At 56.1% G+C, this 27,928-nt stretch overlaps 4 protein-coding genes across 4 annotated transcripts; all 4 read right to left on the bottom strand.

Moving 5' to 3' along the window:
- Nucleotides 1-815: 815 nt before the first annotated feature.
- Nucleotides 816-3,599, bottom strand: GLRG_02471 (uncharacterized protein; the record flags this gene model as incomplete). The annotated part of the gene is made up of 4 exons (XM_008092480.1): nucleotides 816-2,478; nucleotides 2,533-2,962; nucleotides 3,028-3,249; nucleotides 3,563-3,599. The coding sequence occupies 4 exons, from the start codon at nucleotides 3,597-3,599 to the stop codon at nucleotides 816-818; spliced, it is 2,352 nt and encodes a 783-aa protein (XP_008090671.1).
- Nucleotides 3,600-16,108: 12,509 nt separating this feature from the next.
- Nucleotides 16,109-17,381, bottom strand: GLRG_02470 (acyl-CoA thioesterase II; the record flags this gene model as incomplete). The annotated part of the gene is made up of 3 exons (XM_008092479.1): nucleotides 16,109-16,168; nucleotides 16,269-17,162; nucleotides 17,277-17,381. 3 exons carry the CDS (start codon nucleotides 17,379-17,381, stop codon nucleotides 16,109-16,111), a joined length of 1,059 nt encoding a protein of 352 aa, XP_008090670.1.
- Nucleotides 17,382-18,354: 973 nt separating this feature from the next.
- GLRG_02469 (oxysterol-binding protein) lies at nucleotides 18,355-22,412 on the bottom strand (the record flags this gene model as incomplete). The annotated part of the gene is made up of 3 exons (XM_008092478.1): nucleotides 18,355-19,548; nucleotides 19,605-22,191; nucleotides 22,393-22,412. 3 exons carry the CDS (start codon nucleotides 22,410-22,412, stop codon nucleotides 18,355-18,357), a joined length of 3,801 nt encoding a protein of 1,266 aa, XP_008090669.1.
- A 1,974-nt stretch (nucleotides 22,413-24,386) lies between these two features.
- GLRG_02468 (endochitinase) lies at nucleotides 24,387-27,180 on the bottom strand (the record flags this gene model as incomplete). Its single annotated transcript, XM_008092477.1, has 2 exons — nucleotides 24,387-26,542; nucleotides 26,601-27,180. The coding sequence occupies 2 exons, from the start codon at nucleotides 27,178-27,180 to the stop codon at nucleotides 24,387-24,389; spliced, it is 2,736 nt and encodes a 911-aa protein (XP_008090668.1).
- Nucleotides 27,181-27,928: the final 748 nt, after the last annotated feature.

Genomic DNA, 27,928 nt, shown 5'->3' with positions numbered 1-27,928 from the left:
GTCGTCCACGACCATGCAGTAACCTTGCCCATCTTTGTATTGCCGGATTAGTCTCCTCCGGCTCCTGTCTATGCTCGTTACTTGATATCCCTTCAACGTAGCCGTTCTTGTGACTCGGCCTAAAATAAAAATGTTGTTCGGTCGTAGAGGAAAGACACAAAAGAAAAAAGGCCGTGCTAGGCGATCCACTTTTATACACATCCAACTTCCAGCTTCGCCCGATATGGCCAAGGAACGTTGAATAACCACGCCTACCGTCCAAATCCGACCGAGCCCTGTGCCATAGACATGCCCGAGCGAACCGAGACGCCAATCTTTCGGCAAAATCGTCTACTTTCCAACCCCAGTTGTGGGTTCTCTTATCGGGAGAGAAAACAGAGGTCGCCCAAGCCAATGCTGCTATTACCAGAAGTCGAGAAGAATCTGCTCTCATCGCTACGACGCCGTATGTATTTACTGGACTAACGTCCACTCGGATAGAAAGGAGAAGAAGAAGAAGAAAAAAGAAAAAGAAAAAGGAAAGGTCGTTGAATTAGCTGTGTGTTGTCGAGAATAGGTCAAACCCTGTCTAGCGTTTCATTTCGTAATCGTGTTGCCGCGGAACAATATGTGAGGAGTCCATATGGAATCGTGTTCTGAGAATCCAGGATTGCGTCATGACATTCGTGGACTGCCCAACGTGTCGGAAGGACTGGTTCTCGTACTCGTCCTCGCTTCGATCCGAAATCGACTATCGCGGGTCGATGCCGTTCCGCATCGCCGGCGGTGCCATCGTCATTGCAACGTAGCGATTGCAGCAATCCCAGTGACTGAGTTTAACGCACTCCTATGGGCGGCCTTTGTCCGAGGCTGCTCTGGCTGCTGTGGGCCGAGGGCTCTGTATCGTTCTGTGAGTCACCACTAGCCGCGCTGGCGCTCGCACTACCAGTCAGACTTCTCATATTCTTCTGTTTGGGTGGAGAAACAAGACCGCTCACCCCGATGTGCTGCTCAACCTGCTGTGGCGCAACTGCGTTACCATGGCCGGGAGGGTATCGGGGCACGGGTTGACGCATGCCGTCAGGAGGCGATGGACGACCGTTCATGGGAGGGCCGTGGTAGCCATTGGGCGGTGACGGTCGGCCGCCGCCACCTCGAATGGAAGGACTGTACGGGTTTCCGGGGGACTGACTAGCTCGCCGCGGGAATGCCCCATTCATGCCCATGCCCATAGGACCGGCGCCCAGCTGCATGTCGTCCATCCGCGAGGCAGTCAGAGAGTTCGCTCTCGAGCCCGCTTGCATCGCGCCACGGTCAACAGCGCCATATCGGTTCGACGAGTAAGAGAAAAGGGGATCGTCCAGGATATTTTCGTTCGCGACAGGGATACTAGCAATCTGGCTCGATCGATTGCGCCCAAAGTTGGGGCGGAACCGAGAGGTCTTGGTCACGGGCGCTCCTCCTGCGTCGTATATTTCGTTCTTGTGGTACTGGGCACGCGTGGGCGGCGGCGCTGCTTTCCGGTTCTTCCTGGACGTAACGCTCATCATGTCGAAGTTGTCTGGGTCGATCATTGGAGGGGGAGGGCCGGAGTTCGGGTCGAAATAATCATCGTCGTCATCATCCTCATCGAAGACCTGCGCACTGTTGCGCATTGGGTGCGGGCCTCTTCTGGCTCCCGAGGGCGGCGGACCCCTCGATCTCATCCGCATCTCTCGCTCCCTCATCGCCAGCTCTCGTTGGCGCAACTCCAGTTCCCGTTCGCGAATCGCCAAATCGGAGCTCTCAGGGCCATGGGCATAGCCAGGCTCGTCGCCTTCAGGAATGTCGTCGTAGAGCATAAGGTGTGAAAATTCTTCCAGGTCGTTCCCTTCCAAAGAACCACGTCTCGAGGCCGCCCGAGACCCAGGGGGGGGAGGGCCACGAGGATGACCGTTAGGCGGGCCGCCATTCATCGGCGGCCGGCGCATGCCGGGCCCGGGTCCTGGGCCGAGGTTGGACGAAGTCCGCGAGCGCGCTCCCCGGTTGGGAGGCATGCCGTTGCCGTTCATGCCTGGTCGGGCACCATTGGCAGATGACATTCTCGGAAGGCCTGTCGGCGAGCCAGGAGGACCCATGGCGACATCGGCAGGCTTGGGAGGTTTTTGACGGTTGACAATATTCAGGTTATGCAGGATGGCGTAAAGAGTTTCGATGCGAGGAACAGCAACGCGGACCTCCTTAGCCAACTTTATCGGGGAGCCCAAATACGTCTCAACTTCCATCGGTCGTTTCGCAATGTAATCCTGCCACATAATACTCTCTTGGTTTGTGGGCTTCGTCATGTCGTCAATCGTCTTCTGTTTGAAGTCGGGAGATAACTTGCACCCATGTGCATCCGCCAAGGCCAGCAACTCGTCAATTACGCCGGTTACCAAGTCTCGTACTCCAATCTTTTCGAGTAGTTGTGCATGGCTCGCCGTCTCGAATATGATGCTGGCGGGGTGGAATGCAATGGGCCTGGTTCAAGTCAGTAATGCTTCCAGGTTAGAGATGCACACGTGGTTCACTCACCCAATGACCCGCTCGTATTGCTGCTGGCGGATATTCCGGGAAACCTTGCAGTCAACTTGAGCAGTATTCAGTGTCATGGCCAGCGCCTCGGCCATGTCGCCCTGGATAGTACTTGGAATGTTATCATTCTTGCTCGAAGGCCCAACCCAGATCTCAGTTGAGCCCTTGTGTTCGAATTCGCTCTGGCCAAGCTGAGAGAGTTCGGCGTTGGAAACCAAGGAGAGAACAACGTTGGTAGGAAACCGCTCTTCGATGGCAGCCTCGACGCCTAGGGTGTGGGTTGTGTTGATGAGAATACACGTGTGCTGAGGCGTAACTACGGCATCGATTACGGCAGCGAGGTCGTAGACATCGGGGAGGGCCTTGATGCAAAGAATCACGTAGTCGAAGGGACCGCCGCCTTGCGCGGCTTCCTCGGGAACGCGTACGACTGAAAGGCATAAAAGTTAGCGAGAGGCATTCCCAATCATTGTCAGAGAACGCCAACAGACTTACCATGCCGCGGCTTAAACCGTTCATTACCGAACACGGGAGACCTAAGGATTTCTTGATTAGAGGCGGGAAGGCGAGTTGCCGGGAAGGGAGTGGCAGCGTACTTGAAAGATATGCCGTATTGCGCGACGTGATCGAATCCCGACTTCCACACCAGTGTAACGTCGCAGGCATTGGTCGCTTGTAATCTCCACGACAGGAAAGCCGAAACTGGGTTTCCTCCAACTAAACACGTCTTCATTAGTCCGCTGTCGTCCGCCATGCCGGAATGCACTCGGCACGATGCAAGAGCACCGGTCCGTGTACGGAGTGAGAGGGAGGGAGAGAGATAGAGAGAGATGGGGGAGGGGGGAAAGAGAGGGGAGGAAAACGAGTATGGTCTGTGATGGGAAAGGTATGATGGGGGGGAGAAAAGCCGGGCTGACGGATAGAGATAAAGGAACACAAAATCCCGATCCACACCGTCGCTGATGCAAGAAGAAGAAACAGTTATTGGAGCGGGCGGGAAGCCTGGAAGCCTGGAAGAAAAGAGACGCACCTGAGAGGATCTTGAGCCGGGGCGTCATGGGTGCCATGATGGGCCCAATTGTGGATTAGTGGTGGGCTGGCCGAGTGATCCGCCTGCTGTACCCTCTGTACACCTCTAGCTGTCACAACCACGCAGATGGCTCAGGGCCTTGCACAACGACGCGACTGGAAACAGCCGCCGTCAGTGGCTTCGTGCAATGGTGCCGCTTGTGATGGTAGCGACCCAAATATGTGTATTGCGCGAGTGCACCTCGCTGGCGTTGCTTCTGCCTTCTTTTCTTTTCTTCGACACTGTTCCAAGTCACCTACTTGGCGGCAGCAGATAGGCAGGTGGGCGTGTCTGTGGGTGCGTTCGGCGTCAGACCCATTCGATGCTGGCAAGCGTATCGGGGGGCGGGTTTGGGACGACGAGGAAATGAAGCGATTCGGCGACGGGTGGGCTCCTTTCTTCCCTTTCTCTAGGCCTGGTGGCGCAGGGTCGGGCACCTGAGGCTTCTCTTGACGCAGCAGATTTGACAAATGTGACGCCTGTAATCGCTAGTTGAGTCGCGGCGGGTGAGCGGTCGAGCTGAAGTGGGCTAATTGGTAAGCCCTGGGGAAACGACAAGACGATGCAGGAGAAAGCAGCAACAGCGGTAACAGGAGGCAGCAGTTCCAAGCCAATGCAACGAATGACCAAGTGATGCGAGGTACTTTGCGAAGGCTTGTCGGAAAGGAATTCGCAAGCAGGTTCTGTCTATGTAACGAATGGATTGGCTGACCAAGGAGGTGTGTTTCGTAGGCCGGTCGTCCTCGGTGAACAGCAATGGGGGGTGTGAGAGAGAGGGCGTGATCGTCAAACGAGATGACGAGTTTTATGATTACAAGAAAAAAAGGAGACAGGTTGGGATGTGTTGTCTGATGTTCTGTAGGACAAACACAGTTTCGCTCGTGCGAAAAACAAAAAGAGATCGGGGGAAGAGGGTAAAGGGAGACGGATGATAGAAGGATAGTAAGCCAAAATGGTGGGGAGCGGCAATGGCTGGACGAGGCATCTAAAAGTAGGCAAGGTAGGGTCAAGGTAGGTAGGTACCAAGTACCGGTAGCAGATCCGGTACCTCAGGCAGTACGGTGTGGTGTGAAAGGTGAGGAGGGTGACGGGAGAGGAGGCGTGTGGTGTGGTGTGGTGTGGTGTGAGAGAGAGAGAGAGAGAGAGAGAGAGAGAGAGAGAGAGAGAGAGAGAGAGAGAGAGAGGAAGAGGTGTGGTGTGTTTCAGGACTTGACTCTTCTGCGGTTACCAGCTGGTCCAAGTCCGCAGGCAGGTAAGATGCAAGGTATGGATTAGGCATGAGGGAACGAAGAAGGGAAGGAAGGGTACGAGACGGAGACATTTGGGATGAGATGGGACGGACGGGGGGGGGAGAGCAGATAGAATCACGCAGTAACAGCCGGAGCATGTACCGTATCCAACAATGGCTGTGTGCAGTGGTGAATTTGGGGACGGGGTGGTGGGCGGCGGCTGCAGAAGGCAGGAGAGCTTGGAAAGGAAAGGAAGGGACAGGGGTAATGGATGGATGGCGGACGTGTAGCGCGAATGTACACTACCAACCCAAGGTACTTGGTGTACACAGGTAGGCGCCAGCAAAGGGGGAGGACCTCACAAAAAGTCTCTGAGACAGCCGACACCCAAATAGAATGGAACACTTGGAGAGCAAAAGGCTCACCTCCAGCTGTCTAGGTGTTCCATGAGAGGTGGGAGGAGAGATGGGATACGACGGGTTGAATGGGATGGAACGGGCAATTAGACACGTACACTGGGCTGGACAGCAGCGCGGGAGAGGGAGTGACAGAGAGGAGCGTTGGGAGATGGGAGGGGATGGATGGGACGAGATACTGTATCCCGTACTGGCGATACGATAGGATGGGATGGGATGGCAAGCAATCGGGGCCCAAAGTGGGTTTGCGCTGGAGTGGCCGTGATTTGGATTGATTGGATTAAAATCACATTGACTTCCCCGAATGCCGGTTGTTATTATTGCCTGTTGCCAACTGACAGACACTCCCTCTGTTTCCTCCTGCTGTTGGCAACCCCTATTCATCTGTTGGCCGGCGTCGTCGTGCTGTGTGTTATTCAACGGGCAAGGGAGGGAGAAGAAAAAGAAAGAAAGAAATGGTTTGCTTAGACCGAACTGTCTTCATTTTCCCCCCTACCCATGGGGTGTCAATAATACACACGAATTACGGAACCTACGCAGTATCGCGTCCATGGCACTAGCACTAGAATGATGCAATGTACTTCTCACTCCCGTACAGTACGGGGGTACATGAGCGGCGCTGGTTTTGTGGGTCCCCTTTACTTTCTGGTCCGTAGATACGGATACCTGTACTCAACTCTACCCTACCCTTCGCTGGGGTACCGTTTTATGTACCACCCATAAATCTCGAACTCTGTCGCGATTCTACCTACCCACCGTACTACATTCATAAGGACCCCTTCCCTGTCCAACATTTCCCGAACAAGCAAGCGCCTAAGATAATTGAGCTATTGTGCTTGCACTTGCACATGCTTAGTGCATCCTGCTTGGCCCCTCGAGCGACTTGCTAGTGCCTTAGACAGACATTGCAAGCGCATGGGACCAACAACACACTGGCGTAGCGTGTGCGGGATCGTCCTCCACTATGGGCCGGGGTTTGAAGTGCTGACGGATCGGCTACGTCCTTGTCTAGCTATCATCCGGACTGGGCTGCATGGAATTGGGAAAAAGGCAGATGAGTTTTTTGCATCGGGCGACAAGGAATGGCACAACCCCCGCTCCCTTAGCGAAGCCTTACGGGCCGAATGTCGACATGGTGTAAATTTACATGCCAAATAGGCAACGGAAAAGGAAGGAAAGCTGATGAGGAGAGAGACGCTGTCAAAAAGGAGGACACCGATAGGTAGTCCGCATCGATAGCCAGCGGTGTGGATTGGAAATGGACGCGATTGCGGGTTTGGTCATTGCCATTTCTGCCACGCGTCCATGATCATGATTGCGAGGAATAAGCCTGGCGGGCACAGGAAAACGCCAATGCGCTCGCTTCAGGGCTTCTTTTGGACGTGATGCAATGCAGGAGCAGCGCCATGCAGCGCAAGAGCCGGGCAAACAAGGCGGACGAGTCGGAAGATGGTATGCGAGGACTGAAGGAAGCATGCATCCCATGCCATGAACCGCGGGTAAACAGCTCTCAGCGTCGGCAGTCTCCGTGTAGTATCCCTAGCTTGGCCTCCGAGAGTACATAATAGGGCGGGCATGCCTGCCCACCTGGCAAGCGTCGTTATGCCGCCTCATGTCGTGTGTTGTCACCCACGTCGCAGCGTAGCGTCATGTAACTCCCTCCTCCGAATGGGTGTTGATGATCTCTCTCAGCCTTTGTCCCGGAGGTCCGAGCAAGAAGAACACCACGAACACCAACCTCCGAGATAACGTCGTTGCCCGAACGGCGATTTCCCATGTCTCGCGTTTTCCTCAACGGCGGGGCCAACTTTGAATCCCGTACAACGGCTGGTTTATGTCTACCCAGGAAAAAAAAAGTAGCCTACAACTCTTCTCAGACGACGATGGAACCTGTTGATTCATCCCATCCTACTGGCCAATGGTTGCCTGCAGGACACCGCCTCCGGGCATTGCATAGTAGTGTGCTTGTCACAGTATATGGAGCGTTCAGGGGTTGAAAAGAAGCCGTATTCCGGTGTGGGGCACACACGTCAATGTCGATGTCGTCGTCGATTAGCCGTGGCTGAGTCCTGTCTAGCGTGGAGCCGCGAGCCCGTAACCATCTGGTTGGATTCTTAGTAGTGAGAAAGGGATGCGATGCTGGTCAAGGGGGGGTGTACTTGTACACCATCTAGAGAGGGGTCGCCCAACTAGGTATGTATCCGTAGAGCACCCCGTATCCATGCAGACTTGTCAGGCTGATGATCTCCATACAAGTTCCGGAGACAGCGGGAAAAGGAAGACGCCGGTACGTACCAACAATTCAGACACTTTTGCCTCGCATGCCAGAGTGCCGCCAGTGCCAGTGTCGCTGCGAATCGACAAACGGCGGAGACGGGTGGTCAACTCGTAGGGGCGGGACCGTTGACAAGACCGGCGCACCGGAGTGGCTCCGGCCCGGCGTAGAACAGCGATTGGAACAGTGCCTCATACACGACGGTTAACCGGCGTGCAATTTGCGTAGGCTGTGTATTCTACAGAATTGAATCTGCTTGCTAATTAATGGCAAGATTTGTCACCGTAGCCGCGGGGTCAACAGAGCGATGGCGCGTCGGCAGTCGTAAGTCAGCATAGCATGCATGTCAGGGTTTCAGGGAGAGAGTGAGTGCGAGAAGAGGTGAAATGACCAGAAGGATGGTCAAGTCAAGATGGAAGACGGCAGAAGCAAAAGGCATGGTTGAGATAGATGATTGCCAGACGAGGCCAAACAGCTCGCGGGGAAAGCGCGCCTGCCTCTCCACTTGCTGCCTCTATCTACAAGGCGTAGAAAAAGGAGATATTCTCGCAGAAGGGAAGGTGCTTCGAAAACGTGGCTGCCTGCCTATCTTGGGCCAAGGTACCTCGTACCTACCTACCTAGGCAGCTAGGTAAGGTAGGTACAGGTAGGTAGGTATCTTACCTACCCAGACAGCAAAAAGGTAATGAACCTGAGGTGCTTCAGAAAACGGACGAACTGGGAAGGCCTTTAGATCTCTCGGCTGCTTTGGGGAGGGGAGAAAGCTTCCAACGGACAGGAAGCAGGGTTCATTCCGTCCGAACCACCGGTGACTCTGGCGACGCTGTTGACTTGCTGTTTTGTTCAGTGTTCATGGGCGATCACGACTTGTCTGTCGCGGGTGTTGGGTGTTGCAGCGTGCCTCAGCATTGGATTAGGCACATGGCAAGCAGGCACCTTACTCGAGGACATTGAAACAGACCGAGAAATTTACCCACACTCATTTGTCCCAGGTCGTCTGTTCTCCCATCACCTCATCTCCCTGCGACCAAACGGTGTGGCATTCAACCTTCACCACGGCGTTCCCAAGCTTTTCTTAGTTTACATGGAATTCCATCCGAAGCCCTCCCGATGCTCATACACTCATCATTCACATGCCAGTCATTGGCCAGCCTGTTTGGGCTCCGAGTCTACCTACAGGTACACAACCCCCCCATCCAGTCAGCGTGGGTACAGTACGTCCCTCTCCACCAGCGACAACTGTCAATCGCCAACTTACCAACCAGCGGGAACGCAGGAGAAAATATTCCGGCCACTCTTCCGTTCCACCCATCGTATGGATGGGGATGTAGACGCGAACTTGTGATTGCATGGGTAGTGCTGCTTTGTAAGAGGTACTCGTTCCATTCGGGGCCGCGCACAAACCCGCTCGATGGTTCTCTACGCTTCCAGGGTCTCCTTCAATTCAAGACGCTTGCCTCGGACTTGTTTCCCACAAGATGGATGCCTTTCGTTCCACTCTCATCGGCTCTGCCATGATTTTCTTCCTCTAGCATGGGACGATGGCCGGCGCCAGCCAAGAAAAACTACAGACGCCCGCCTTGCTTGCTACCCTAGCAGGCCAGTGGAGCAGAATCCACATCTCCAAAGTCCAATTCCCCATCCTGCTCAGCTGTGCCTGATGCCAGCATCCCATTCCTTGCATGGATTAAATCAACTGCCAAGCCTGCCTGCCTACTGAATGTACAACCAAGGTGAACGACCCTAGGCTCGGGGGCTTGGACAACTTTCACCTCCGTCGGCGGACACACAGACACGGCGCTACGGGTGCTGATGAGACGTTGACATGCTCCATGGTCGGGTCGAATGCCCGCGCTATAGCGAGCACACCACACAATTATCGTCTTTGGCCAATATCCGACATCAACTATTGGCAATTTGCATTCCGCTTGCTTTCCTCTCCGCCCAGAAGATCGCGATCCTCTTTCGCTGCTGTCCTCGGAGAATATGTCGTCGCCCGGATACAAGGTTGGAGAAGAAGAGTCCTGTCTAACTCTCCCACTTCAACCAACCATACGTCGCTGTCGTCCAAGACGAGAGAGATGGCTTAGCAGATTTGCATCCTGCTCGAGACCAGAAGCTGATCACATCAGCTTTGTTAGATGTTCGATCTTTCGTCCCCAATACCCGCTATGCTTACATGGTAGGAGCAGTATCCACCCCCCTCGCAAGTCAAAAAGTGGCGCACATATCAGCACCCCAAGCGACATCCCCCGGCTCTTCCCACACTTAGCTACCTATAGGTACGGAGTACGGATATCAACAACGCCTTTAATCCTCAAGCGTGACGTGTACGACAGACTACACCAAACGCCATTGTCGTCAGCCATCTGTATGGGCCATGGCCCCTATGGCTGAGGCTTCCACAGGCGCCATGTTTGGTCCAAGCCGCCAAGGCGTGCGATGCCACTAGACTTTTGGTACACGGTACAGGTCGGTCGACAAGTCACGCTGGTGTAATATAATAACAAACATACGGACTTCGTTGCAGTTCCGTCATTATGTTATCTGTGCGCCGCCTCGACCATGTAGTAAATGACAAGACAAGGATGCAGGGGAATCGAGCGCTCCCAGGAATGAGGCATGTCCACAAACCGCTGCTATGCGCGTGTCTATGGCTATCTGTCGGATGATTGCCCAAAGACCGTACCACCTCATGCAAAAGCTGTTGGCAAGATCAAAGGCCCCCAAAGAACGGAAAGCCGACCGAAACCCCCTGCAAAATACGACATGAATCGCCCCGTTTGGTGTGTCTTACGGATACAGCGTAGCCATCGGAGTTACCTGGCAAGTCCGGCCGCGCGGGGTTGCGAGAAGGAAGATGGAGGCTTGGAGCGTGTGAAAGCGCATTGTGCATTGTGCCAGGGTCAGGCAAGGGATGGCAATGATTGCAAGCACACCCAAGGGTCACCTCGGATAGGAGAAGGCGCTGGCATGCAGGCATCGACGGCCCAAAGCAGAAACAACAGGATTCGGGTGTTATGTGCTGCTGCATCTCAACCTTGGAAGGGAAATTAGCAAAAGACGGTCCAAGATGCCAAGTCGCAGTGTGGTGCTTGAAAAGGTGTACCGCGCATCCCTGCAGCCGACTCGCCTTAGCACCAAACTTAGACATGGCTTGATATGCCCCTGGACGTGTCTCCTCGGGCCCCTGGCCTGCTTCTGGCAGCAGCCACTCCCCCTCCCCCCTTCCCCCACTGGCATCTGGCCAGGCTAGGCAGGGTGGCAAGCTGTCCGCGGTCCTTCCAGCAATCGTTCAGGTGTCCGGGAGAGGTGGGCTGTTCTTGCCATTAGAAAATCATCATACCGCCATCGATTAAATCATCGTCTGTGCCACTTCTCCCCTTCTTGACTCAGTCGAAGAAAACACGAGTTAGTGATGGAAGGCCGCTCGACGAGTGAAGATTCAGGGATAAAGTCCCCGGTTGCTCCCTCAGTATGTATTAGCTAAACAAGGCGATTTTTTTTTTTTTTTTAGCCTGCCTTGATCCCTCGTGGAATTATTTTTCTATCTGCAGCTTGTCTCAAATTCAATTCTCTCGGCCTCCGGCTACAACAGAGTTACCCGCTGCAAGACTTGAGAAACGAGCAACGTTGTCCCCTCCCCCCACCTATCCCGAAGGAAAACCCGCTCCCAACGGCCCAACGGGACGCGATCCTCGTTTTCGTGAGAGCCGGGGTTCCCCTGGCTCAGCCATGCCAGAAAGCTGACCAGGGCTCTCTGAGTGACGCAGTAAATGTAACCTATCTGCGGACAATGAACGCCCTGCTTAAAATATCCTCTGGAGACGATCAAAGATGACCCTGGTCTATATTAACGCTATCTTAAATTTTTAATTTTTTTTTTGAAAAAAAAGATCGGCTTCTTCGGAGACGACGCCACGAACTGCCTGCCCAAAGACAGCTCCTCTTACGCGTCCTGCGCAACCGGAAAGCCGTTGACATAAACCCGCCAACACCGGGTGTTGGGCTGCTTTAGTGCAAGGGCCGCTTTCCAGTTCGCAGGAAACTGCAACGGCAAGGCACCGCCTGGGGGGTGGTCTGATGATCGACATCGTCCGCAGTGAGCCGTTGGCAGGTATCCTATACGTATCCGTACATGTTCATGAATACGAGTATGCGGGTATCTTGGCGTGTGTGCACCGCATCCCCGGTCCTCTCAGCGGGACTATCTGCACGACGGTTCTGGATCGGCTGTGTCGCTGGTCGAACATGTCTCTCGGTCATTAAGCTTAGAGATGAGAACGCTGGGCCACGGCTGTTAGCCACCTATCGCCTCCATCACCAACCCCTTGTCCAGAACTAGTGTAGTACATGGTTGGGCGCGACTGATCTGTCACCGCTCACCTCGGCCGGAACACTGCCTAGGTACACCACCATGAGCCCTGCATCGCGGGCCGGTGCTGTCTCCCAATAACCCGACCACGTAATTTGGCATTCAAGTAGATGCGGTAAAGAGTGGCCGATGTCTCAGTTCGACGTCCTTCCGCGGCTGGCCAGGGAAATGGGATAACACGCCCGCGTTCCTTGCCAGTGATGTTTTCCCTTACTGCGTAGCCGTACCCATAAAGCGTTCGCCGCGGCTCCAATATACTCCGAAGGCGCCTGTCCGAACTTTGCTGAGATCGTCATCCGCGCGATTTCATTTGATATTCACCTGTACCTGGCGGCGAATCAACCAACTGCCGACAACCCTACGGATCGATAATAGAAGCAGCTTGCAGCAAGCAAAGCTTACCCGACCTAGGGGTGGCGCACAATACTCTGGTTCCGCTGGACGCAGAGAAAAAAGGGGGGGTCTTCATTGAGGATCAGCAAATTGCACAAGAAAAAACCGTCGCCCGTTCCGTGTGTGGAACCGCCCTACTTAGCCACTGTATGGCCCATGACATCCCCGCTCCTGCTTCCTGACTAGAGGCGGGCGTACTTTGTACTTTACGGCTTATTTAGTACTCCGTAACGGTCGGTGGCTATGCTCTGTGGCCCCGTATGCTGGGTTCGCCGGATCCCTCGAGATTTGATGACGGCGTATCGGCTCATGGAACCTATGGTGATCTGCTTTCCCGCCCTCAAAGACGCTTAGGGGGGGGGCGAACTTGTCCAATGCCATGCAGGTCCTGCTGGGGTAGTACCGGAGACGTTCCACGAGAACGTCGAGCTTGGGACGAAGTGAGTTGATGTCGTCGATTTGAGGTTCCCAAAGCGGTGGTCTAGACCCCTCCCCGACTTCAGGAACGGCGCAAACTCTCCGGGCTGGCGGTACTTTGCCTCGGGTAGGCGAGCGCCGTGCCGGCGCACGCGAGGAACCAAGCCTGGGGCCAACCTCAAACGACGCCTAACCGACTGTCAATCCTATCCTATTGCTGAGCCCACTCTCGTTCAACTGCTGGGGCGTGCTCGAATGAGCGTAAAGGTACCATGGAAGCTTGCCCCCCCGCAACGATGGCCATGCCGCAGCTTGCCCCCGAGTGGGTGTTGATCCGGCTCGTTGCGATCTCGACTCCATTGGTCCCCGTTGGTTGTTGGGGCAGCATCGCTTGACCTCGCTTCGCCGGTATAGCCTGTGCCTTGCCGGCCGATGGTACGGATAAGCTGCGGGTGACCTCTAATCTCCTGGAGCTGCGGCTCCGATCCAATCCGGATCAGGTCTCAAGGGGGCAAGAGCCGCTTGGCCCGTCGACGGACATCTCCCACATCCACTAACGTTGCCAGTACCGAACCGCCGTACATGATCTGCCTGCAGGACTGAGGCCATTTACAGCCCGCGCATCGGTCACGTCATTCGGCCCGGCTTGATCGCCGCACGTCCAACGGCTCGAAGCAGCCAGACCATCACGGTCGAACGCTGCTTCGGGGAGTCCGAGCTGTCCGGTCCTTTCACCCAGCGTGTTGTATCTACACGGTGCCGCTGTGGGCTTGGAAGGGGGGGGACTCGAGTCTCCGATTCGGCCGCTAACGGTACTTCTCCTTGGCCGGATGCAGGTAGCCGGCAGGACGTTGTTTCGGATACTAATACCCTCTCCGATTTATGGTTGCTGTCGCGACGGATAGGGAAGGACGCCCAAACACGTGGCCGGGGTGCTCGACAGGAGGCTACAGGGCTGTGTGTCCATGAGGTGATGTGAGGTCCTTAGCGTTTCTTGCTCGGCTGCCGTTGAGCCACGGGTGCCTGCTTCCGAGCCCAGGCTGAGGTCGTGCAAGGTTGCCAGTAAGTAGACCCGAGGTCAGTTGAGTCTCGATGTTTGTGCGCCGTGATAGCGCCTTATTCACCCTCCAACGGTCTGCGGGGGTCTGGTTGTACTACAAGGCAATTTAAGTCCTAGCATATGGGTCACTCGAGTCATCTCTCTCTGATAAACGAGGCACGTCATCAACTACGGCTTGCTACTTTGTCGGGTTTCTCAGGGGTCAATGGCCAACTAGTCTGCTGTCGTTGGTGCAGGAGATGAGATTCTGGATGTCTTGCGTTTAACGTTTGCCTCGAAAACGTACTGCAACAACGATCTCTTGGGTGGAGTCGAAGATCTCTCGAAGATCGTGTCTCTGGTTTCTTTCCGAGTTGGCATCCCGGCGCTTCCCACCCCAGTACCCTCCCTCTCGGGATATGGCGGACCGCGCCGAGTGGGGGCGGCGACGAGGGGTGTTTAGTAGGCGAGGAAGTTTGAAGGTGTATCAATTGTGCTGTTCGTGTTCGGTGCCTTAGCAATGGCTGGAAGCGTCTCTTTGGACACCAGTATAAGAAAATGGGCGGCAACTCGGTGTCCGACTTGAAACGTCCTCGCTCTTTTATGCGTGTCGTTGGGAGTCCATCTCCGGAAGACTCGTCTCCATATTGCCCATCTCGGAACTAACGAATTTCGTTTGGCTTATCAAGTGAGAAGAGATACTGAAAATTTGTCACGAAAGGAATCTTGGAAAAGAAGTCTGAAGGAGGGGCCGAAGTGAATAGTGACAACAAGTGTGAGGTCGTGGGAGACGCTCATCCGGTCAGGGTCGAAGTGAAGCCCAGGACCAGCAGTCACTTCACAGGTAAGAAAAAAAGAGGGAGTCACCAATGGCCGCCATGGGCTTGTTCCGCTTCATTGTCCATTCCCACAGCAATAATAATACTCGGCGATCAAGCAGCTGGTCCCGGGGAGAAACTTCACGCTGTTACAAACCGAGGCACCGACCACGGTCATTACTGATGTATTCATCTTTGGGCTTTCTCGGTCTACTAGAAGCTTCTTTTCACTGGCCCCAAGCCCGCTCAAATAGATAACTTCAACGACTGGCAGCCTACTTCATGGCATTCAACGCCAGCCGTAGCGCGTCTCTGCCGTATCGTGAACAGCCACTCACTGTCAAGTGAGGGGTTGAATAAGGGGAGATTTTGCATCATGTTTTATAGGCCAGAATGAAGCTGCTGGAGCTCTTTGGGTCAGACACAAGTCGCGATACTGGACCAAATGACTGAAATTGATCAAACAACGAGGAGACATGAAGGTCGCGTGGTTTGAAGCCAGTATGAGGGTGATTTTATGTACCTCTGTTTTTTTCGTCCACGAGAGCTGAGACCCAAGCCAAGTTGAATACTTCTGGGACGAAATGAAGAATAAGTTTCTGGTGACGCCAGGGATATAAGCAGGGATTCAGAAACAAAGTCAAATGACATGGCCTAGTATCCAATATTTATGACCATACTAGAAGCCAACCACTCATTTGACTATGTGGCCCGTATCAAAATGGATGGCTATGTTCCTATGATATAAGATTACTCAGTCTCGTGAATATAGCAGACCAGAATCACAGCCGAACAATGGAGCCAACAACGACAGTGACACAGTACCTCTGACAATCCTTGCGGCTCTGACGGGCAAGGATATGAGGACGCTTCGGTGGCCGTTGGAAGAGAAGGAGGCATTCAGAGTTATCCAGCGAGTCCAGACAAAAGCCCCAACGGAGGCTGACACGTCCTTCCTCAATCAGTCAAGTCACATAATCCTACAGGATACCCGGCCCAAGATATCGAGTGCTAGGAAAATGGCGGATATCGTTTACTTGGTACGGAAGCTGCTACACCAGAGCTTTCCTACAAAGCCCTGCACACCCTACTGTACTTCAGGCATTACATATTACACGCTTGATTCACTCTGACTACCTACTTTGTCCACCCTGCCCTCAAGCAGTATATACAGCCCACACTTTGGTCTCATCTCTTCACAAAGTTAGGAGGACACGACACTAATTCTTATCAAGCACAGCGCCGAAATATTGAACGGGTTCAGACGCCTCATCGAGGGTGTCGCATCCATGAATCTCAAGATGGGTGAACAGGGGCATTCCGAGAGGAGCTCGAGTTTACCGGTTTCGATTTGGCAATGTTTTCCCCTCATTTTTCATACTTTTCAAGGGTTTGATATGCTCGTACATGAGGTGAACAACAGCAGGCCTTTGAAATTTTTCTTTCCAAAAAAAGGGCGAGGAATTGCCGCAAGTCCCTTGTGTTAAAGTCTTTCTATACCAAATCCAAAACAATATCTCTACACACCCACGCATACCCCGCTTACTACAACTTGGACTTTGTTTCCTTTTCCTCGTCCTCCTCCTGCTTCAGCCGGATAAGGCCCTGTTTGTACCCAGTCAGTAAGCAAGAAAAGAAAAACACAACAACAAAAGCCACGAGGCATCGCCCGGGAGGCACGCCTTAGGGGAGGGGAGGGACTCACCTCCTGGACGCAGGTCGCCAAGAGCGTCCCGTCCGCCGAGAAGATCTTTTGCAGCACGACGCCGCGGCCTTCGCCGCTCCAGGGGCTCTCCATCTCTGTGAACATCCACTCGTCGGCGCGCAGGCGGCGCGGCTCGTGGAAGTAGATGGAGTGGTCGAGGCTGACCATCATGCCGAGGTGCGGCCGCGTCTTCCAGTACTCGATGCCGCCCGGCGCGGCGTTGCCCTCGAACTCGTTGAGGCGCTCGACCTGCTCCCGCAGCTCGGGCGGCAGGTCGGGGAACTCGTCGGGGCGGAAGGGGAAGCGCCACAGCTTGTGGATGCGGCCGACGGTGCCGATGAAGTAGCTGTCCGACATGTAGGCCAGAGCGTTCAGGTGGGCCTGGTGGCCGCCGCTGACCGAGATGCGGCCGCGCGCGCGCACCCAGTTGCGGCTCTTGATCTCGTCGAGCCTCTTGCCCTCGTCGTTGGCGCCGACCAGGGTGATGCGGTGCGTCTGGAAGGGCGAGTGCTGGTTCCACTCGGGCTCGTCGTTCCAGTCGGCCGGGGGCGGCGCCACGCCCTCGGGAAGCGGCGCCGCGTGGCGGACCTGCTTCTCGCCGCCGCTGCCCTCCTTGACGAAGGAGACGGTGGTGGTGAAGATGCACCGCCCCCGCTGGCGGGCCTGCACCGTGCGCGTCGCGAAGGAGCGCCCGTCGCGCACCCGCTCGACGTGGAACAGAATGGGGATCTCGGAGGACCCCGCGAGGAGGAAGTAGCAGTGGCACGAGTGGACGAAGAAGTCGTTGGGGACCGTCTTCTGCGCCGAGGCCAGGCACTGGGCGATGACGGCGCCGCCGAAGATGCCGCGGGCGCCCGGCGGGTGCCAGGGCTGGCGGGTGTTGGTGAATATGTCCTTGCGGAGGGGTGAGGTGTCAGTTTGCCTTCTTCCGTGGGAACGAGTGTCCGGTTGGTGAGCATGGCCATGAAGAAATGGACCAGGTCTTTGGAATTACTGGATACTACTCACCGGTCCAAGCACACCGAGCTCCGTCACCTCCAACACGTTTTCAATTGGGGCCTTGTTGGGGTCATCAGGCGGCGGCCTGATAATTGTTGATCTTCCGCTGGCCATCTTTGCTTACGGTCTCAGTTCCTCTTATCTTCAGATGAAGGGTAGCCTGTGAAATCACCGTCTCTTGTTGGGACGGTTGGGCCAGATACCCGTGTTCAGTAAAATCTGTTCTTCACAAATCCGTACTTTGACCTGTCTTGAATGATGAAGAGGACAGACGAGACGGATGACAGGAGTGAGTGAGTTGGATGAAAGCTTCAAAATATATCGACGTTGGTTTGGGAGCCCGGGAATCTGGTTGAGACGCGGCCGGATGATCCCCCCTAAATGCATCACCCATTGGTCAGTGTCCGAGCAGGGAAAGTGCCGAGGTCCAGATGTGGGGGCGCTTTTATGTCACCGAGCGTCGAGGGGAAAAAAAGAAAAAAGAAAACCCCTTCCTCACCGAGGTGCATCCGGGAACGGTGCGCGCCGCCCAACCGACGCAACGGTGGCCGGTGCACGAGGCGGACTCCACAACGCTCCCCCGAGTGCGGATGATATCACAAGCTTCTTTGACTTACCTAGGTAGGCATTCCACACACCAGGCAGTCAGTCAATCAGGTGACAGAGAAAGGTTTTCTCTTCTTTCTCTTTCCTTTTTTGTCGATATTTTGTTACTTTCTTTCTCGGCCACGGTTTTAATCCCCGAAAAAAATTATTCGCCTCAAAAGTACGCATGTCACTGAAACCCACTCAATGCATCCTTAAAGTCAATGCCATAGTATAGTGTCTCAAATCGTCCAGACCAGTATCTGTACATAGCAAGCGAGCGAACGCCTATTTCAGTATCCTCATCTATATTGCACTGTCGAACCCGGTTCCCGAGGACTCGGAGGAACTACCTCTTCCCAGCAACAGTCCACCGGATACCCTTCGGCCCCTCCGACAACCGCAGCTGCTTTCGTTGCAGCGCCGTCTTCTTCGAAACGCTCTCGGGACTGCTACTCTCTCGACTCTTTCCCGCGACGCCCACAGCGACGACCGAAGGCTCCTATTTCACGTCCTCGTAGATTGGCTCCAGGCCATCCCAGGCTTGCTGTGGGTCGCCATCGGGACCAGCCTTTTCTCTCTGCTGCCAGTACTTGCCGTTGAACTTCCAGTACGATTCGCCCGTGACCTCGCACGTCGCCTTCTCGAACCACGCCGGCCGGAACTCGAGACCCTTCTCCTCGCGCATCCGTCTCCGCGCGCGCTGCGCCTCCTCCAAGCGGTTCTTCTCCTCGGCCGCAAAGTCGTACTCGCCGTCTTCCATGGCGCGCTGGTCCGGACGGAGACGCGAGTCCGTTGGCGGCAGCCAGGGCTTGAGCTTGTCGTCGATGTGGTTGAAAGTGAGCACGAAGGGCGTGAGGTTAAAGGGGATGTTGGGCGGGCGGGGGTTGGCCTGCCAAATGAGGAATGCCTTGTTGGGGTCAGTAATGCTGCCCTTGTGGACCGACGCCGAATCGCCGGGGTCCTCGATCGTCGCCTCGTATCCGGGTGTCAGCCGAGCGTACAGCTTCGAGTTCCAGCGGCCTCCCATGCTGTACCGCACCCTGCCGTCGGCGTCGAGCACCTTGCCTGAAATCTTGTATGCGCTGGAAGCCTTCCAACCACGCGGCTGGAACTCGACCTGGCACACCTCGCCCGTCGTCCAGTTCTTGACCTCCATAGGGCCGTAGTTGTCCACCGTCGGGTTACCGGTGATGATGCCGATGACCGAGGACGTGACCTTCTTCCACGTGTAAAAGTCTTCCTTGCCTCCAGCCGTGGGTCGAAGCCGCAGGAACCAGGTACCGAGGGGGTTGATGTCGAAGGACTTGCCGTAGAACTTGGACTTGACAGCCGACTCACCCCAGTACGTCCACTTGGGAGACTCGGCCCACGCAGCACCTACGGGCGGGTGGTGACTGACCTGCTCGATGAAGAAGCGGTAGTTCTTGTCGGGCCGGACGTACTCAAAGGTTTCTCCGAGCAGGGGGTTAAAGGGCTTCGCAACACGGCCGATTGTTGACGCGTACTCACTGGCGGCAAAGGCCGCCACGTAGATGAGACGCTCAATCGAATCAGATCGCTCAGCAGCTTGGTCCAAAAGCTCGACGTATTCCATGTCCTCACCGGCGCGGTACAGAAGTGACGTGGGCTCATTGAAAGACACGGGCAGCGTCATCTTTGTCATGTCCTTGCCAATCATGGACTTGAGAATACCCTGCGCGCGCAAGTTAGTGAGCCGATGGCGAAAACTGCTATATAGTAGAGACTTACCCAGAGTGAAATCTTGGGCCGATCGTCGGCATCCATCTTGAGGCGCGTTCTAATACCGTTTTCGTAACCCTTGAAGGAACTGCTGATGTCGATATCGCCAGAGACGACCAGCTGCTGCTCATTCTTCTCGTTTTGCGGTGTGTCTGCAACATCGGATTGTGGCAGCTGGCCGACTTCGACCTCTCCGGCATCCACTGCGTCAAAGAACTCATCCTCATCTTCCGACTCAGAGTCGGACAGCTCGAGCTGATCTAGAACCGTCTGCTTCCTCGACAGGGTCCTGTTGGGCGATTTGGGCTGGGTCGCGAGGCCGTCGTCAGCTCCCACGGCAGCCTCGACGGTCTCCGTACCGTCGACCTTGTCGTCCCCGTCGGCCCTCTGGCTAGCGGCCGCCGGCGACTCGTTCATGACCTCGCGAAGTGCACGCTTGGCAGCCTTGCGCTTGGCCTCGGCCTGATCAACTCGCTCCTCCAGAATCTCTTGTTCCTTGGCGACCTTGGCCATGCTCTCTTCCCACATGCGACGCATGTCAACCTCGCGGTCCAGGCGATACTGCCAGAAGGCGTCGCGGTCCTTGGAGATGCGCATCAGATCCCCGACGAGTCCCGTCAAGCTTCTGACAGCCGCATCGTAAGTCGTGAGGGCCTGGGTAACCTTGGCGTCGGACAACATGGTGTTGGGGTTCTTGGATGCCTCGGCCAACATCGCAGCATTGACAGCAGAAATGGTGTCGAGTTGCAACTTGGCTGACTGGGCGGTAATGTTGAATGCATCCTTGGAAACGGAAGGCTCCTCGCGACTGCTGACATCCTCAAAGTCGTCATCGTCGTCGTCGTCGTCGGGGGCATGTTGGCCGTTTCTGGTAGCTCTGGATTGACCGGCGTCCGTCGCGGCGTCCGCAAACTCGTCGTCATTGCTAGCGACGGTGCTTGCACCGGCGAAGTCGCTTTTGGGAACAGACATCTTGCCTTGCGATATGGACCTGGGAACCTGCACGCTGCTCCTTCTCGTGTCGGCCACGCTAGCGCTCTCGCTGTAGGCGTCGTTGATGGACAGCTCGGGCGACTTGCCAGCCTGCTCAGCCTTGGCCTGTCTGAGAAGCTCGGCGCCACGGGCTTTCTGGCGCTCTTCTTCCTTGGCCTGGTCCTTTGTCCATTGAATCGAGTTGTTCAGGGCCCAGAACCAGCGCTTTGCCTCGACTTCGTGGTTGGCCTTGAGGGTGTACTTGACCGAGGATTTTCCGATGATCTCGAACTTTGTCTTTTCGTCGGCGCTCATGTGCAGCTTAGCAATGCGGGTGTTGATGGCTCCGCGGCAGGCGGAGCCGGCGTCGTCCTGGTGCTTGTAGTAGCTCAGGACACCGTCCTCGAGAACGAACCACCGGAGCTGGTACCCCTTACGGTAGTTCGTCCACTTCTTCAGGTAGCCCTTCATCTCTCGCGCCTCCCGTCCAGCAACGGGGTCTCCCGAGGCGGAGGCTCCGGCGCCCTGGGAAGCCGCCTGGCCGAGAACGGCCTTCTCCTGGATGCCTCTCTGAGCCGCTACGGCGGCGGGGGATCGCTTCAGCATGGCGCGTGTGACGTCGTCCTTGGTGACGTCCTGGGGAAGCTTGCCCTTGCGGTCGCGGCGGAAGGGATCGGCTCCGTGCAGAAGGAGGACCTGGATCAGCTGGGTGTTCTTCTTGCGGGCGGCCTCGTGGAGGAGAGTGCCGCCAGCCTGGATGGTGTTGGGCTCGGTCGCGAATTCGGTGCTGTTGATGTCGAGGATCTGCTTGAGGCGGGGCTCCTCCAGCACGCTCTCGAGAGCCTTGTAGTCATTCTGGGCAATCAGGCCCTGGATTTGCCTGACCTTGTTCTCGGCGAAGAGCGAGCGCGAGAGCTGCAGCAGCTGGAAGATTTCGGGGTTTCGGGCGACGTCGATGGGCAACTTGGCCTGGTGGTTGGCAACGGCGTCGTTGATGTCTTTCTGGTCAAGCAGGAGTTTGACGACCTGGGTCCGGCCCTGGATGGCGGCGACGTGCAGCGGGGTATTGCCATCCTTGTCCCTCGCGTTAATGTCGATGGTTCCGGCGCCGTCAGACAGGACGTACTCGACGACCTGATACTCGGCGCATTGTATCGCAAGGTGGAGGACGGTGGTGTCGTCGAGACCGCCGCCGCTGAGGGTGTTGATGGAGGAGATGCTCGTGCGCGGGCCGCCCTCGGCGGTGTCGCGTATCGCTTTGGAAATGGAGGCGGTGTCACCGCTGCGCAGGGCCTCGACGATGCGAAACTTGCGTACAGACTGCTCGAGGGAGACGCCCTTTTCGCTGAGTGCGGCACTGGCGGTGCTCATATTGGGTGCGGTCGCGGATGGTGGGCCGTTGTGGGAGGGGGTTCGGCCCATGGAAGGGGAGATGGAGAGCCTGTTGGCCGCGTTGCCTCGGGGAGGATTCTGAGCCATTGATATGTTGGTCTGGGATGCGACTGCGGATGGTGGCGACGTCAGCGGCGCCCCGTCATCCGAGTTGGAAGGATCTTCGTCGCCGCGGGAGTGATTTCGTCGCAGGAGGGAGAGGGCGGCAGCCGACTTTGACCGCTTATGGGTGCTGGAATCAGGAGAGGGTTAGCTTGTCTGCTGCCAAGGTCGGGTTCCAGAAGCTGCTGTCACTGTCGCTGCATGAGGGGTGGAATGCCCGCAGAGGTGGCCTCTAGCAAGAAAATGGGCCTAGAAGATGGCGATGGAGGGCCAAAGGTGAATGGGAGGGCGGCAAGCGAAGTGCACAGCAGATGGGGAAATCACGACGTACCTTTCGCCAGCGTCCGACATGTTGCAGAGCAGCAGAGAAGCCGAGCTTCAGATGGGGCAACAAGCTTTCGACGCGGGCCAGCGCAGTGGGATACCCACTTTCTCGTAAAGATGGTGCGAGTTAATATTGCGTTTTCTGGATCCTCACTCGGTAGGTAGCGTAAGCAGCGCAAAATGGCTGGAGCAATCGGCAAACAAGGGACGGACAGGTGGGCAGGTGGTTGAAGGGATGGATGGAACTGATGGATAAAGGTAGTGTAGGTGGGTGGTTTATGCTCTCGCAGGAAATATTGGCGACCGTCGCGCCCGCTGATAGGCCAAGGGAGGGATGGGGTGGAGGAAGAGGGGGGAGGGGGGGAGGGGAGCGAGAGAGGGGACAAGGAGAAGGATGAACTGATGAGGATCGTTGATGCGGGATTGTGGAATTGTGAGACGTGCTTCATTCAGCGACAACCAGAAAACAGGCAAAGGCGGGGGAAGAGAAGGAAGAAGGGCGGAGACTTGGTGAACAATCGAAGGGTAAGAGAGGGTTGAGCTGGACCATCGACACTGACTGATGCCGCGTAGGTAGAAAGACGATCTACCTAGGTGGTGATGTACCTAGGTACATACAGGAGCTAGTGGATTTGGTGGCGGTGGGTGGTGGGGTTGTGTTGTCACTGCTACTGCCGCTATCGTCGTTGTTATTGCTAGTGTACTGCTGCCGCTGCTGCTGCTGCTGCTGCTGCTGCTGCTGCTGCCAAGTTTCTGCAAAGTTGCACGAGAAAATGAAAGTGAGGGGACGAACAAAGGTAGTGGCAGTGACGCACGCGATGGGTTTGGCTATGTTGCCTTTTCAGCTGCCTGTTCCGTTCATTTCCCCCTCCCCTTCTCCCTGTTGGTTGTTGTTGCCCTTCTTTGCCTCCACTTCATGATTAAACCGCCGCTCGGGTTGGAGTGGTAGAAGACTCGAAACGTAACAGACATACCTAGCCCGTCGAATTGACCTGGGAAGCGTTTCTGGCCCTGTTCCGTCGACGACGATCCCAAGAGAGCGCCCTTCCCTGCCGTTTTCTGTTTAGTTCATCGAACACACACACGCCCGGGGCCTTGCAGTATTGTTGTGCTTTCTTTACGTAGGTACCTGGGTAACTAAACAACCACGAGTACTGTTCACTTCCTTCCTCCCTTCAGTTTCGCGAGGTCCTTGCGGCAAACCCAGCAAAGTGACGTCCCCCCGTCCTGGATTTGAGTGACGAAAACACGCGGCCCCAGCAAGTTCGACCAATTAAACCCCTCCATTTTGCTTTGTTCCACAGACACGGCATACACTACAGCAACTCTTTCCCTTCTTTGGTACGTACTTTTCTTACCTGATGAAAGGGTGGTCAGCAAGGGTACCTTGGTTACGCTATGCAAATACAGTGTTTTGGAGGTATTTCTCTATGATGGGAGGAATGACAAACACCAACCCTCCCTGCCCCTGTGGCGTTGGCTGTTGAACCCGGAACCGTCGCCGTCATCCGTCTGCATTGGGACTGGCCGAGCCGCGATCATCGACGAACTCGTCGAGTCACCGTAGCAGCAGGGGACGGTACGCCTTCCTTCGTCCGGCGAAGCTAATCTTGCATTCACCTCCAACATCTATCCGGCGTGCTTATCCAGCCGCATAATCAGCTCGCACCGGCGCTTCAATGCTTAATGCGCCCGTCGCGAACCTGAGTCCGGAACCATGACTTCCTCTCATGCGAGTGTCTCGATGCATCAAAAAGTCTCCAATCACAACACAAGACTACACACCTTACATGTTCTTGAACGAATTCCTACGCAAGTCTAGGCAAACTGCTAGGCCAACGCTTGCCATGCCATGAGGATTTGAAGAATCGAGTCTCCCACTTCTCTTTCACTATGACTAGTAGATACATAAAAGAACACAAGTCACGTTTGTACATCCCATGTAGCGAACCGAATAAATGTCGGGCCTCCCAGTAACTCGCACAACTTTTCTCAACCCCATTACAAAAGAAGAGCAGCGGCAACGGCAGCGAGTCCCGCGACACCGAAGCCACCCATCTTGCCGGCTCCGGCCTCGACTGGCTTGCTGGGGACGGGAGCCGCCGTTGTGTAGCTAGGGAATCCGCCTGTGGGGGTGGGCTTGTAGCTGGTACCTGTACCCGGAATTGTCGTGTTGTACTTGCCGACCGTGACAGGGACAGTTAGGGTGGTGTAGACCATCGTGATATCCTCCTCTTCGCCATGGCCGGCGGGGGCCGTGGTAGGCTTGGGAGGAGCCGGAGCGTCAACCGAAGGCTTGTTGCCGCTATGACTGGCCGGGGGCCTGGGAACCTCGCCAGTAGGCTTGGGTGGGCGAGGCACATCGCCAGAGGGCTTCTCATCTGCCTGGCTGACTGGGGGCTTGGAAACATCAACGGTAGGCTTGGGCGGGTGAGGCACATCGCCAGAGGGCTTAGGAGCCGAGTGAGCATCGCCCGAAGGCTTGCTGCCGGCGCCGGGGATCGTGCTGGTGTACGGGCAGACCGTGGTGTAGGCCGGCACAACCTGGGTGGTGATCTGGCCAACGGGGCAGTAGGGGACGTCAGGGGCACACGAGGTGACTATGTACGTCTTGGTCGTGTAGACAGTGCTCGTGGTCCATTGGGGAGGGGGAGGGGGAGCAGTGGTTGTGGGCACAGCAGCGGCAGACGTTGCCGTGGCGGGGCAGATCGTGGTGTACCAAGGGACGGTCTCGGTAACGACATGGCCTGTCGTGCACGGCACCTCAGGCTTGCAGGAGGTGACAGTGGTGACCCTGGTGGTGTAGACGGTGCTGGTGACCAGCTCCTCGGAGGAAGTGAGAGTGCTCTTGGCAGACTCTGTGACGGAGGCGGAGCCAGTGGCAGAGTCGGTAAAGGAAACAGTAGCGGAGCCAGTAGGGGAGCCGGTGGCAGGGCCGGTAGCAGAGCCAGTGGCAGAGCCGCTACCAGTGGCGGTGGCGGAGTCGGAAGTCGTCTTGGTGACATCGGCAGAGCCGGTAGCGCTATTAGGGGCAGTGGCAGAGTGTGAGTTGCTCAGAGTCGTGGTTGGGAAGTCCTCATCGTCCTCCTCGCACGTGTCAGAGGCAGTGGCCGACTTGGTTGCGGAGGCGCTCGCGCTGGTACTGCTGCTCGGCGAAGTGATGATATCGGAGTGGGTGGCCGGGCCGGAGGCAGACGCGGAGGCAGACGCAGACACGGCAGCGGAGCCGGTGGCTGAGCCACTGGCAGACGCAGAGATAGGCGCAGAGATAGACGCAGAGATAGACGCAGATCCAGACGCCGAGGCTAAGCCGGATGCCGACGCGGTGGTAGCGGGGGTACTAGCGGAAGCGGAGTCGGATACGTAATGGGAGGCAGAAGCCGGTGTAGAAGCAGAGGCAGAAGCGGAAGCGGAAGCGGAAGCGGAAGCGGTGGTCGAGGCCGATACAGTGACAGTGGCAGAGGCCGACGCAGACGCAGACGCGGAGTGGCTGGAGCTAAGGGAATCGGAGCTCGAGCTGGAGCTTGCTGAAGATGTGGTGGAGATGGCGACAGACGAGGTGGTGGAAAACACGGCAGTCGAGGTGGCGCTCGAAGATGTGGTGGAAATAACGACAGACGAGGTGGAGGTTGAGGAGACGAGAGACGTCGAGGTCGAGGTCGAGGTCGAGGCAATGGTGGTGGACGTCTTGGGGGGGATCGGGTCGCAGCCGTACTGGAGAGCATCGGCGATGGCCTCGTGGAAGGCCTGGCCGTTGACCTGGTTCATGACGCCGCGGGTGGCGTCCCAGATAGAGACACCTCCAAAATGCGGCTTGCTCTTGTAGTTGCAGATCAGCTCCTTGATCCTGGAGGGAGGAGCATAGCCGTTCCAGCCCGCATCAGGGTGGGCGAGAACACCGAGGTAGAGCTTGGCATCCTTGCTCTTGGACGTCTGCGAGATAACGGTCTCCCAATCGTCGTAGTTGGGGCTGTCGGAGGCCTGGCAGCCGGGGTTGTTGTAGAACTGGATAAAGAGGGAGTCGAATTGGGCGTTGTAGATGAGCTCCTTGAGCTGGAACCAAGTGTCGGAAGTCGGGCACTGAGGGGCAGCAGAGATGTGGTAGATACCGACGCTGCGGAGCTTCTCAACCATCTTGATCCAGGGTTTCTGGTTGGCTTTTTGCTGTTTTAGCCTCTCGACGTCGCAAAAGGAGAGGCAAGGGGCGGAACCTACGGTACTTGAACTCGAGATCAAAGTCGAAGCCATCAACGGAGACGTGCTCGGTGCTGCTGATATCGAAGGGACGGGGGCCGGTCCAGTTCGGGTCATGAGGACCGAAAGTCTTGTGCAGAAGCTCGGCGAACTGTTGGCCCTGTTCGTCGTTATCGATGTCATAGCTGCATGGACCTTCAGCCGGGCACCAGCCACCAATGGCCAGGAGGACCTTGATGCCCTTGGCCTGGCAGTGCTTGATGTCCTGCTTGATGTAGTCGCAGTTCGTGATCAACTTGGTGTCCTCGCCCGTCTTTGGGTTCTTGTAAAAGACCTCGCCGCCGCAGTGGCCAGCGAAGTTGGTACCAGGATATCCACCGCTGTTCTTGGGAGAGTATGTGACGAAGGACACAGATACGAAGGTGACCCCAGGGGCGTCACAATAGCTGGATAGCCGGTCAGAAGGGTCGCCATACTGTCCCCAGTAGAGATTGAGGCCCCCGAAGGTCGTAGGAGCCTTGGTCTGGGGCTGCGATGAGAAGTGAGCGACGGCCGGGCCGATGGCCGCGGCGATGGCAAGGAAAGACTTGTTGAAGAGCATATTTACGGTTATTGGGGATTAGGGAATTAAGAGAGTATACGTGATGAGTGATTTTGCAACGATTGTGAGGTGGCCGAGGCCTTTGGAAAGAGTGTGATGGTGATCCAAGATCAACGAAAGGGCGCAAACAAGATGTTTGCACGACTGAGGACACTCGCCGTCGTCTCTGGCTTCTTGACAGGAACAGAGATGAGGAGCGGTGAAGAAGAAGCAAGAAGAAGAAAGAGAGAAAAGATCGAGCAGCGGCGGGAGATGGCTCTCCATACATGATGGAGCCGCTGCCTCTTGACGAAGGAGGTGCATAGCGACGGAGTGACTAACTCCATCGGGGCGCCGAGCAAAGGAATATTACCTCAAGGCGGCGGCAGCGCATCGTGGGTGTGTGTAAACCATGGTGGCGGCGCAGGAGATTAATCTCTCCTGATGTAGGCTACCTCGTGCTTGAGAGGTTCAGCATGGTAGACGGCGTAGGTAGGTGAGCAAGGCAACGATGCCGCCCTGCGGCGCAGTCTAAGCGGGAAATTTAGTGTGGGTGTGCGTGTGTTCATGCCGTGGGCGACGATGGCGTCGTGATGAGTGGAGTCGAAGTGAGCTGACGGAGGATGAGACGAAAGGTGGGCGGTTGTGGGCACATGGAAGCACCCCCCCTGCCCCCTTCCCAAACGGGCAAACGCCTCTTGAGTGGGTAAAGGCCTAGGCTGTTAGGTAGACAGGAACAGGAATAGCGCCTTCCGGCCGATGTAAGCGA

The sequence above is a fragment of the Colletotrichum graminicola genome (assembly GCF_000149035.1).
Source record: "Colletotrichum graminicola M1.001 genomic scaffold supercont1.5, whole genome shotgun sequence".
NCBI lineage: Eukaryota > Fungi > Ascomycota > Sordariomycetes > Glomerellales > Glomerellaceae > Colletotrichum > Colletotrichum graminicola.
This window is presented reverse-complemented; position numbering and strand designations above follow the sequence as displayed.